Source organism: Jaculus jaculus, chromosome 13, assembly GCF_020740685.1.
Source record: "Jaculus jaculus isolate mJacJac1 chromosome 13, mJacJac1.mat.Y.cur, whole genome shotgun sequence".
NCBI lineage: Eukaryota > Metazoa > Chordata > Mammalia > Rodentia > Dipodidae > Jaculus > Jaculus jaculus.
In genome coordinates, this window is record NC_059114.1 from 23,423,946 (window position 1) to 23,436,018 (window position 12,073).

The window sequence follows — 12,073 nt, forward strand, 5'->3', positions numbered from 1 at the left end:
GCAGTCTTTCTCATTTTGCTACTGACTGAGAACACTACACTAGCTGGTTTGAACTTTGGGATTCTACTAAAAGCACTTTCTGTTGCAGTAGGCACATTAGGATTATAGTCCTGTGTGCTACTTCCATTCAGCTTTCTGTTCTGGGGATCTAAACTCCCGTTGTCAGGCTCATGGTGCAAATGCACTTAACCACTGAGTCATTTTCCCAATCCCTTAATTTTATTTTCTTGATATATTTAGGAAGACTGTGGAAGAATGGTTCTCCATTTATAAAAAAGGCACAGTAGGAGTCTGCCTCAAAGCTGCCTTTCTGAGCACCACAGGTTGGGCCATGTTTTCTCTTCCTCAGCCTAGATGCAATCACATGCATTGAGGTAAGCATAAACTCTTTAGAATGTACTTCTTGGAGGAGGGTCTGTGTTTAGTTCTTGCCTCAATATCTAGCATGGCATCATGTATATGCCAAGGCACAAAGCCGCTCTCAACCACAGACTTAGCATGAGCAAACCAGGCAGTGTCCTTGCTGAAAGCTGGCAATCTTCTAGCTTCTGTGCTACATCATACAGGTGAACAAGGGTTTCTGTGGACCTTCACCCTCCTAACTTCTGGAGTTAGGACTGTGATTTGCCCTTCTCATGCACACCTCCTTTCCTCCACTCCTTTCTCTGGCTCCCACTCTTCACCTGGCTAACTCCTACCTATCCTCTTGGAGGACCGTTCTCAGATTGGTAATGTGTCAGGATTCCAAGTCCCCAGTCACAATACTGCAAACTGCTCTTTTGTCATACCCATTAAAGATATGAGTTTACACTTATTGTGTGTGTGTAAAGTTTGTAAAGGAGCAATACAACTCCATTTAGGATGACAAAAAAGGCTCAGACACCAACTCAGTTCTGTCTGAAGTAGTGACACCTACAAGTAAGGTCTCTGTGCATTGTAATGACACACAGATGTGTGCCTCATACATGGTGATTTCTGTAACTTCTGGCCTCCAACCCATCAACAGTCCCAAAAAGCTAAGTGTTGGGCTGGGATGTACCTCAACTAGCAGAGTGCTTACCTAGCAGGCATGTGTTGTTCCCCATAAACTTATGTGCTCTGAATGCTAGGTCCCCAACTGAGGACAATCTAGGAATTGGAGCTTCCTGAAAGTGATGTATTATTGGGGGTGGGCTTATGGGTGTTAATAGCCAGCTTCCCCTTGCCAGTGCTGGCACACTCTCTTTCTAATGTTGTCCACTGATGCTGGCCAGGAGGTGATGTCCACCCTCTGCTCATACAGTTTTCTCCTGCCATCATGGAGAGTCCCCTTGAGTTTGTAACCACAATAAACCATTTCCTCTTATAAGCTGCTCTTGACTGGGTGTTTTCTGCCAGAAATGCAAAACTGATGGCAACAGTGCCTGAAGCTCTGGGTTCTATCACCAGCATGGGATAAACCAAGCATGGTGGCACATATCTGTAATCTCAGTTCTAAGGAGGCAGAATTCAAGATCATTCTCAGCTACACAGTGAGCACAGTGAGTCTGAGTCCACAAAAGACTTTGTCCCACCTACACGTCAGAATGTCAAAAATCCCAGGATGCTGCAGACCAGTAGGTAAGAGAGCTGAAGTAAAAGGCAGATCAACTAAGAGTACACAATATAGGAAGTTTAAGACATAAGATTTTTTTTTTTCCTGTGCTAGGGGTTGAACTCAAGAGTCATGTTCATATTAGCAAGTACTCTGCCACCCAAGAGATACTTTAACACAAGAGCCTCAACGCCAAGATTTGCTTGTGTATGCGTGCATTTATGTGTGTGTCTCTCTTCCTTCTTCCCTCCCTCCCTCTCTCCCTCCCACTGACTGACTCATTCTGGCCTAGCTCTTGGATGGAAACAAAAGCTAGTACTGCTGCTTTGGGAAAGTCCACAAGAATTCAGGATCATGAAGAATCTAAGAAACACTTGATTTAGGGATGCCTCTGTGCTACTATGGTACCAACTGGAGTGTTCAACTGTTGATGGCTGTTTTAAATTCTGAGGAGGAGGAAAGGGGTTCACAGTGAATCTGATAGGGTAGGGCAGCCTTTGCACTCACGTCGTGTCGTCCCAGCGCTGCAGACACTGGCTGTGGAAGCTGTGGTTACACAATGTGGTCAGGATGCCATTGACAGACTCGTCCATGCGCTCCAGACACACTGTGCACTTGGGGAGCTCAGTCAGGTCCATCACAGGGAGGCTGGCACCCTGCAGGAAAATGCTTCATGTTAAGCCTCACAATTCATCCCCTACCATCTTTATCTTTGAATAACATTTCCTGTTGCTTTTGTTCCTTCCAGGGCCTCTAGCCACTGAAAACAAGCTCTCTCTCTCTAGTCCCTGCATTTTTTTTAAAAAGTTTTTATTTATTTATGAGGCAGAGAGAGAGAAGGGGCACACCAGGGCCTCCAGCCACTGCAAATGAACTCTAGACGCATGTGCCACTTTATGCATCTGGGGAACTGAACCTAAGTCCTTTGGCTTTGCAGGCAAGTGCCATAACTGCTAAGCCATCTCTCCAGTCCCCAATTCTGTATCTTTATTTATTTTAATATTTTATTTATTTGAGAGAGGAAGAGGCAAAGAGAAAGAAAGAATGGGTGTACCACGGCCTCAAGCCACTGCAAACCAACTCCAGACACATGTGCCCCCTTATGCATCTGAATTACATTGGTCCTGGGGAATAGAAACGGGGGTCCTTAGACTTCACAGATAAATGCCTTAATGGCTAAGCCATTTCCCCAGCCCCAAGTTACTGGTTTTTTTTTTTTTTTTTTTGAGTTTTTCAAGATGGGATTTCACTCTAGCCCAGGCTGACCTGGAATGCACTATGGAGTCTCAGGGTCACCTTGAGCTCACAGTAATCCTCCTACCTCTGCCTCCCAAGTGCTGGGATTAAAGGTGTGCGCCACCACACCTGGCAAGTTGCTGCTTTAAAAAAAATTAACATACAAGCATTTTATTTTATTTTATTTTATTATTTTCTCCCTCTCTCTGCTTGTAAACAAATAAATAAAAAATAGTGGGCTGGAGAGATAGCTCAGCAATTAAGGCGATTGCCTGCAGAGCCTAATGACCTCAGTTCAATTGCCCAGTGCCCACATAAAACCAGATGCAAATAGTGAAACATACCCTTGGAGGGACTACAGGCCCTGGCACACCTATTCTCTGTTTGTCTCTCTTCTCTCTCTTCTAGCAGATAAATAACAACTCAGCAGTTAAAGGCACCTGTTTGCAAAACCTGCCTGCCTATGTTCATTTCCTCAGTACTCCCATAAGATCAGATGCAAAAAATGGTGCTTCTGTTTGGCATTCATTTGCAGCAGCAAGAGACCCTCGAGTGCCCACCCTAAGCATGCACATACACATGACCAAATAAAAATATATTAAAAGCCAGGGGTGGTGGCGCATGCCTTTAATCCTAGCACTCAGGAGGCAGAGGTAGGAGGATTGCTGTGAGCTTGAGGCCACCCAAGACTACATAGTGCATTCCAGGTTAGTCTGGGCTTAGAGTGAGGCCCTACCTTGAAAAAAAAAAAAAATACTTTTAGTATTTATTTGCAAGCAGAGATATAGAGAGAGGGAGAAAGAGAATGGGCACACCAAGGCCTCCAGCCAATGTAAACAAACTTCAGATGCATGAGCCACTTGGTGCATCTGGCTTTAAGTGGGCACTAGAGAATGGAACCTGGGTTGTTAAGCTTTGATGGCAAGTGCCCTAATCACTGAGCCATCTCTCTAGCCCTGTTGTTTACATTTTAAAAATTAAAATTGTCGGGAGCTGGAGAAATGGCTTAGTGGTTAAAGGTACTTGCTTGCAAAGCCTAAGGACCCAGTTTTGACTCTAGAACCCACGTAAGCCAGATGCACAACATGACACACGTGTCTGGAGTTTGACTGCAGTGGCCAAGGCCCTGGTGCACCAGTTCTCTCTCTCATAAATTAAAAAAAAATCAAAATTATCCATTTTATTCTTATTTATTATTACTGTAGCTCCAGGATGGCCTTAAATTCATGGTTACCCTCCTACCTCTGCTGGTATTAGAGGCATACACCACTATGCCTGGCTTATTTATTTATTTAGATAATGAGCTAGCTAGTTAGTTTTACAAGGTAGGGTTTCACTTTGATCCAGGCTCACCTGAAATTCACTATATAGTTTCAGGGTGACCTCAAACTGAACAGTGTTCCTCCTACCTCTGCCTGGGATTAAAGGTGTGTGCCACCAAGCCACCAAGGCTGGCTTGCTTGTTTGTTTTTGAGACAGTTTCATTTATCTCAGCTGGGTCTTGAACATACCATGTAACCAAGCATGGTTCTGAACTTATGATCCTCCTGCCTCCAATTCCAGAGTGCTGGAATTATAGGCATGCACCACCACCATGTCCAGTTGATGCAGTGCTGGAAATCAATCCCAGGGCCTCATTCAATCTAGACAAACACTCTACCAACTGGGCTGTGTCCCCACACCTCCAATTCTCCATTTTAACTTCAGTGGGATTTATTTTATTTTTGTTGTTTTTGTAGAATTACTTGCCCTTTATTTTAAGCCAAAGGGTCACAACTCTAAAGTAAATGACACAACTATTTGTTAATTCTTATTTTTCATTTTTTAAAATGTTTTATTTTTATTTACTTTAGAGATAGAATGGGCACGCCAGGGCCTCCAGCCACTGCAAACTCACTATAGACGCATGCACCACCTTTCCAGCCCTTTTAAAAATATTTTTTTGGGGGCTGGAGAGATGGCTTAGCAGTTAAGCATGTGCCTGTGAAGCCTAAGGACCCTGGTTCGAGGCTCGATTCCCCAGGACCCATATAACCCAAATGCACAAGGTGCGCATGCATCTAGAGTTTGTTTGCAGTGCCTGGAGGCCCTGATGTGCCCATTCTCTCTCTCTCTGCCTGTTTCTCTCAAATAAATAAGTAAAAACAAACATTTAAAAGATATTTTATTTATTTTCATATGTGTGAGAGTGTGTGCACACATGCATGCCAGAGTCTCTTGCTTCTGAAATGAATGACAGATGCTTGTGCTACTTTTTGGGTTTATTTCATGTGGGTGCTGAGCAAGTGCCTTTAATTGCTAAGCCACCGCTCCTGTCCCTTCAGTAGCTTTTAGTATATTAACATTAAATATACTCATATACAGCCATCACCACTATCTAATTCATGAATATTTGCTCCCAAAAGAGACCCCACACCTATCAACAAGTCATTTCCTATTCCTCTCTTCTCCCAGTACTAGTAACTACTCATCTACTTTCTGTCTCTATGGCTTGGTATACTCTGGACAATTCAACTGATATTTTCGGATTCAATTTTATACCAATCTGCAACATTTCCAGCTAAATATAGGAAGTCTTCACACTTACATCTTCAGATTTCAGCACTTCAGCCCTTTCCACATAGACCAGCTGGCAAACATCATCTTCAATTGAGTTGAACTGGCGGCCATTACACGCCATATAAAAACTATCGGCATCAGCCTATGTACATCAAGGGAAAAGAAAAGTTAACAACAGATAGACTTGAAATGTGCTTCTTATGACCTCACTTATAAAATTTATGATTAGGACAGAAACCAACCATCCTGAAGCAGGTTGGTACGCTGATGGAACTCTGCAGGTCTATTCTCTCATCTTCAGTGTTTCCTGGTTACATGAGAGTTTTGAGCTGGCCTGGCAGAAGGCACGGATGTGCAGTGAGCAGACAGCCAATATACTTTTAACGTTCAACCAGCCACAGTCAGCATTTCCTGGGCAGTCAACTCCCCCCCAACCCGTTGTCATCACCTTCATAGCGGCTAAGAGTAAACATTTCTGCAAATCCTGGAACCAAATCATAACTGATGCTATTGTAGAATTCTTTTTTCCCCCAAAAAAGTTAGCGTTCATGCTAAAAAATAAGGACCAACATGGGATGAAAACCAACTCCTTTTATTTCTAATGTTATTTTTATTTGCAAGCGGAGGAGAGGAGAGGGGAGGGGAAGGGAGGGGAGAAGAGGAGGGGAGAGGAGACAGACATAGAGAGAATGAGCACATCAGGGCCTTTAACCACTGCAAATGAACTTTAGATACACGTGCCCCTTGTGCATCTGGCTTACTTGGGTCCTGAGGAATTGAACCTGGGTCCTTTGGCTTCATAGGCAAATGCCTTAACTTCTAAGCCATCTCTCCAGCCCCCAACTCCTTTTCAACAAACAAAATCATAACGCATGAGTCACAGGAGGACCCCTCACAAGTGTAGTTAACAAGAGTAGGACATGTGATGAAGGTCAGGTCTATCCTTTAAGCTACTGGCAGCTCAATTCCTTTGCAGTGGAGGATGAATGGAACATTGAGACACAGGAAAGGTACATGTGCAGGTGTGAATAGGACACAGGTAAGACAAACCGCTGGCCTAGCTTAAGGGGAAAGCAACAATACAATTCCAGCTTTTCAACTCAGTCTTTCAAGGAAGCAGAGAGGTGGAGGCCGAGGCCAGGAGTTCACTTTGGAATATCAAAAGTCCTGTGCTTTGGCTTAATGCTCTGGCTTTGTAGACCAGCTGCTTGTATGGGAGGAGCCCACAAAAAGAACCACTGCACTGTCAACTTCTACCAGGAGATTCAGACTATGCTGGGCAAAGCATCCTGCCTGCCTATCTTCATAAGGCTCCGAATCTCACAGCCACTGTTAAGTTTCCTGGGCCATTAAAAAATGTATTTATTTGCACACATAGCAGGATCTCTTGAAAATACAAAGGAATACCAGATGTTTAGGCCACTTTTTGCTTCTTGCTTTATGCAGGTTCTGGGAAATAAAACCCAAGCCAGCAGGCTTTGCAAGCAAGTGTCTTTAACCAATGAGCCAGCTCTACAACTCCAGTTGAACAATTTCTGATTTTACTCCAGTGACATAATCTCAGTGTAGATATTTCCATGCTTCCCTCATATGAGAAGTGAGTGAAACCATGAGAAAAAAATGATCAATTCTGGTTGCAGTAGTTTACTTGAGGGGAAAGGTACCTAAGGAACACATCTGGGAACTGCGTAGAGTCCTGTGCATTCGACTTTATCTGTCCACCTATTTGCGTGTGTGTGTGCGCGTGCGTGCATGTGTCTGTGATATTGTACCAGGGCCTCTTGCTACTTCTCATCAGATCCTTGTGCCATTTAAAAATTTTTGAGAGCAAGGGGAGAAGGGGGAGGGAAGGAAAGAATGGGCACATCAGGGCTTTTTACTGCTGCAAACTAAGTACAGATGCATGTAACTTTGCAGCATCTTTATGTGGGCACATACTGGGGAATAAAACCCAGGCCACAGGCTTTATAAGCAAGCGCCTTTAACCACTAAGCCATGTCCTCAGCCCCCTGTGTCATCTTTTGCATCTTGTTTATCTGAGTAGTTTAGGAATTGAACCTACCCACGCCAACAGGCTTTGCAAGCTAGCCTTTTTTTTTTAAGTTTTTCGAGGTAGGGTTTCACTCTGGTCCAGGCTGACTTGGAATTCACTATGTAGTCTCAGGGTGGCCTTGAACTCATGGTAATTCTCCTACCTCTGCCTCCAGAGTGCTGGGATTAAAGACATGTGCCACCATGCCTGGCACAAGCTAGCACTTTTAGTCTTGTGTACTTTAACATTAAAATGTATAAAGCTGGTTGTTGGATAGCAACTCTCTTTCATACTAGGAAGAGGCAGCCTAACATGGCCTCCTCATTCTTCAAAAACAATGGCTTTTATTCTGAAAATGCAACTGGATGAGTACGTGGCACAGGGACCTCATGGACGGATGTACTGGTGTTACAGCTCAGGCAGGCTTCTGCAGCACCACTAGGAGTTGGCCTCAGCTGCTGCAAAGGCAGATACCTCCTCCAACCTAGACCTTTGAGAGCACAGGTTGTCAGGTCTCTTCAGAGGAAGGGACAGGCATGTGAATGCACTTAATGTGGGACTTATTATTCTTTTTTTCAGGGAGTTGTTAAACAATATTAAACAATTGTATTTTTGTTGTTTCAGATAAGGCTTCAGTATTATATCTCAGGCTGGGCTTGAATTATTGATCCTCCTGTCTCTCAAGTGCTAAGATCACAGGTGTGCACCACCATGCCCAGACAAAACATACTACTGGAAATAACATCAGCACCTGGAATTTTCAATTTGAATAGAATAGTGTCTTCTTTAAAATCTGGTATCAAAAATGTACACTAGTGGGCTGGAGAAATGGCTTAAGGCACTTGCCTGCAAAGCCAAAGGACCAAGGTTTGATTCCCCAGGACCCAAGTAAACCAGACACACAAGGTGCTGCATGTGCCTGGTGTTTGTTTGCAGTGACTGGAGGTCCTGGTGTTCCCATTATAGCTCTCTCTCTCTCTCAAATAAATGAGTAAATAAATAAATAAAAATTTAAAAATGTACACTAACTGGGTATGGTGGTGTACACCTTTAATATCAGAACTCAGAAGGCTGGGGCAGGAGGATCTTTGCGAGTTTGAGGCCAACCTGAGATTACATAGTGAATTCCAGATGATTCTACCTCGAAACCCTCCCCTACAAAACAAACACCTACCCCACCAAACACACAAAAAAGTCTCAGTAGTACAACGCACTTGTTTGCAAAGCCTATTGTTCCAGGTCAATTCCCAAATCCACTTAAAGCCAGAAACCAAAGTGGTACATGTGTCTAGAGTATGTTTGCAGTGGCAGGAGGTGTACCACATACATATACTTAATCACCCACAAATAAAGCTTAAAAAGTTTTTTAAATGTAGGTTCACTTGTGCAAATTATTTATTGAACACCTCCAATATTCCTCACATAGTGCTGTGCACTAAAAAGAGTATAAAAAACAAAATGCGGGGACTGGAGAGATGGCTTAGCAGTAAAGGCACTTGCCTGCAAAGCAAAAGGACCCAGATTCAATTCCCCAGTACCCACGTAAGCCAGATGCACAAGGTGGTGCCATGTGTCTGGAGGTCATAGGCAGTGGCTAAAGGTCCCGGTGCACCCATTCTCTCTTCTATCTCCCTCCCTCTCCTTGCAAGAAAATAAACAAATAGAAAAAAATATGTGCATGTGTGTGTGCGCGCGCGTGCAACCCCCCTCCCCAACCCGATATTAACAGAGGAAAAACAACTTTTACAATGGTTGCAATGAACTAGGTGAATCCCACCATTCAGGAAGCTCAGGAAGGAAAACCAAGAGTTTGAGCTTGTGCTACACAGGGAGATCCTGTCTCAAAACAAACAAACAAATAAAAAATGGAATAAAAAGTTCCCACTGCATGGAGTCACAATGTAAAGAAGTCAAGTATGATGGCCCATGCCTTTAATCCCAGCCCTTGGGAGGCTGAGGTAGGAGGACTGCAGAGCAGCTGAGGCCATTCTGTTCTATATTGAGACCATGCTTCAAAAAAATGTAGGACTGGGGAGATGGATCAGCAGTTAAAAATGGTGCTTGCTTACAAAATGAGATAGCCCTAAGTTTGATTCTCCAGTACCCACACAAAGCCAACTGTACAAATGGTGTATGCATCTAGAGTTGATTTGCAGTGGCAAAAAACCCTGCCCATTCTCTCTGACTCTGCCTCTCCTTGCAAATTAAAAACAAAACAAAAAACAGCTGAGGAGAGATGGTTCAGTAGTTAAAGATGTTTGCTTGCAAAGCCTGCCAGTCCAGGTTCAATTTTCCAGTACTCATGTAAAGCCAGACTCACAGTGGCACATGTATCTGGAGTTTGTTTGTGGTAACAAGAGAACCTGGCATGTTCTTTCCTCCCTCCCTCCCTTCCTCCCTCCCTCCCTCCCTCCCTCTTTCATATAAATAAATAAATAAATAAGTAAATAAATAAATAGATAAATTTAACACACACAATAAACAAACAAAACAATGAAAGAAAACAAATTACACAGTCTGCTAAGAGGTTACTAGTCATATTTCTACTCATACGAACAAAATCAAACCCACTAGATGTTCCAATGTCTCCCTGATTTACAAATGCCATATTCAGAGTTAACAAATTTCCTAAAAATCATAGTATAGATTCTAAGTCTAAGACCTCCAAGGCTAAAAGAAATTCAAAAGACCAGCTGGGCGTGGTGGCGCACGCCTTTAATCCCAGCACTCGGGAGGCAGCAGTATGAGGATCACTGTGAGTTTGAGGCCACCCTGAGACTACATAGTGAATTCCAGGTCAGCCTGGGCTAGAGTGAGACCCTACCTTGAAAAACCAAAAAAAAATAGTAGTCTCAGAGTGGCCTCAAACACACACGGTGATCCTTCTACCTCTGCCTCCTACGTGCTGGGATTAAAAGCGTGCGCCACCATGCCCAGCCTACTTATGAGTTCTTATTAAACATTCCCTGGAGAGATGGCTTAGAGGTTAAGGCACTTGCCTGCAAAGCCTAAGGACCCAGGTTCCATTCTCCAGAACCCACATTAGCCAGATGTACATGGTGGCACATGCATCTGGAGTTCATTTGCAGTGTGTGGCTAAAGGTCCAGGCATGGCCATTTTTCTCTCTCTCTCTCTCTCTCAATAAATAAATAAATAAAAATGTTAAAAAATATTAAAAAGAACACAGCTGCCTAGTCTATGGAGTCAGGCTACTTGAGCTGGACTCCACTTTAATACTGAGGACCTAACTTTGGGAATTAATTCTCTGGGCCTGTTTCCTAATAAGCACTTAGAACATCAGAACCCTGTATTAACTTAAAAACTCTAACTCTTAGACCAAGAGAGTGTTATTAGGTCTTAGAAAGTCCCTCACAGGTGAGCCTTGATAGGATGATCCATCAGGCCTCAACATCCCATGTTAGCATTAAACAGTACAATTCACAATACCAAGGACCCGAGTTCTAGGTTCATGGGGAAGAAAATGCAGCAGGCTGGCTCACAGTTTCAGAAAACATCTGTTGGTGTGACCAACCTGCATATGGTCCAAAGACAGATGTGGGCCAGAGGTGTAGCTCGAGCTTGCTTAGCATGCATCTGGTCCTGAGTATAACCCCAGTATGGCAAAAGTCAAAACAAATACAAGAGGAGAAAAGTGTAGTAAAGATATGCAAAGAAAATCCACTAAGAGTGACAGAAAACATCCCTGGTAGTGTCTATACATTATAATAGGGTGCCTGCTAAAGAGAAGTTCCAGTGTTTGCTACATAGGTTAGTGTTACATGATTAAACCTGAGGCTATTAAAAAGACCAAATATAGGGAGGCATGGTGATGCATGCCTTTAACCCCAGCACTCGGGAGGCAGAGGTACGAGTTCAAGGCCACCCCAAGGCTCCATAGTGAATTCAAAGATAGCCTGGGAAAGAGAGAGACCCTATCTCAAAAAACAAAACAAAACAAACAAACAAACAAAAGTCCATGTGAACAGGTACAAATATAACCCAACTGCAACTTTTCTTATGCCAAGTGGCTGCTACTGCTGTCAGCTCCAGCTCTGTAATAAGGAAGAACACGTGAGCCTATGTTATGAGCTCCCTGTCACCCACTAACCCCACGGACCTGTCAAGCAGGCAACAACTAATGACCCTTCACACACTCATTTGTTGGCTAGCAAGATGGAACTGTACATTTGGGCAAATTCAAGGAGGCTATCAATGAGGTGAGAGAAATTTATTTCACACAGCTGAATATCAAGACCTAGTGAAATTTCCATAGAGAAATACCACAGATTATAAAAAAGATCATATAAGCCGGGCATGGTGGCACCCACCTTTAACCCCAGCACTCAGGAGGCAAAGATAGGAAGATCGTTGTAAATCTGAGGCCAGCCTGAGACTATAGAGTGAGTCCCTACCTTAAAAAATCGAAATCAATCAAAGAAGTTTGAACTGTAATTCTATTTCTTTCTTTTGGGGGTGGGGTGGGCTGTATATGTGTAGTGTGTGTGGTGTATGCATATATGTGCACCCCACATACAAAAGTTTAGAGGCCAGAGGAATCTGAGTTTTCCTCTATCACTCTTTCACCTTATTTTCTTTCAGTATTTTATTCATTTTCAAGCAGAGAAATAGAGAGAATGGGCATGCTAGGGCCTCTAGCTACTGCAAACTAACT

General features: G+C 43.4%; 1 protein-coding gene across 1 annotated transcript in view; it reads right to left on the minus strand.

The window, feature by feature from the left end:
* LOC101611263 (BRCA1 associated protein) overlaps positions 1–12,073 on the minus strand; it is a 45,522-nt gene that overhangs the window by 23,957 nt on the left and 9,492 nt on the right. Inside the window, exons 5-6 of the mRNA XM_004670974.2 lie at positions 5,397–5,510; positions 2,081–2,229 (exon numbers count right to left, since the gene is read on the minus strand). Coding sequence (XP_004671031.1) covers positions 2,081–2,229; positions 5,397–5,510 — 263 coding nt within the window. The remainder of the gene's footprint in view (positions 1–2,080; positions 2,230–5,396; positions 5,511–12,073) is intronic.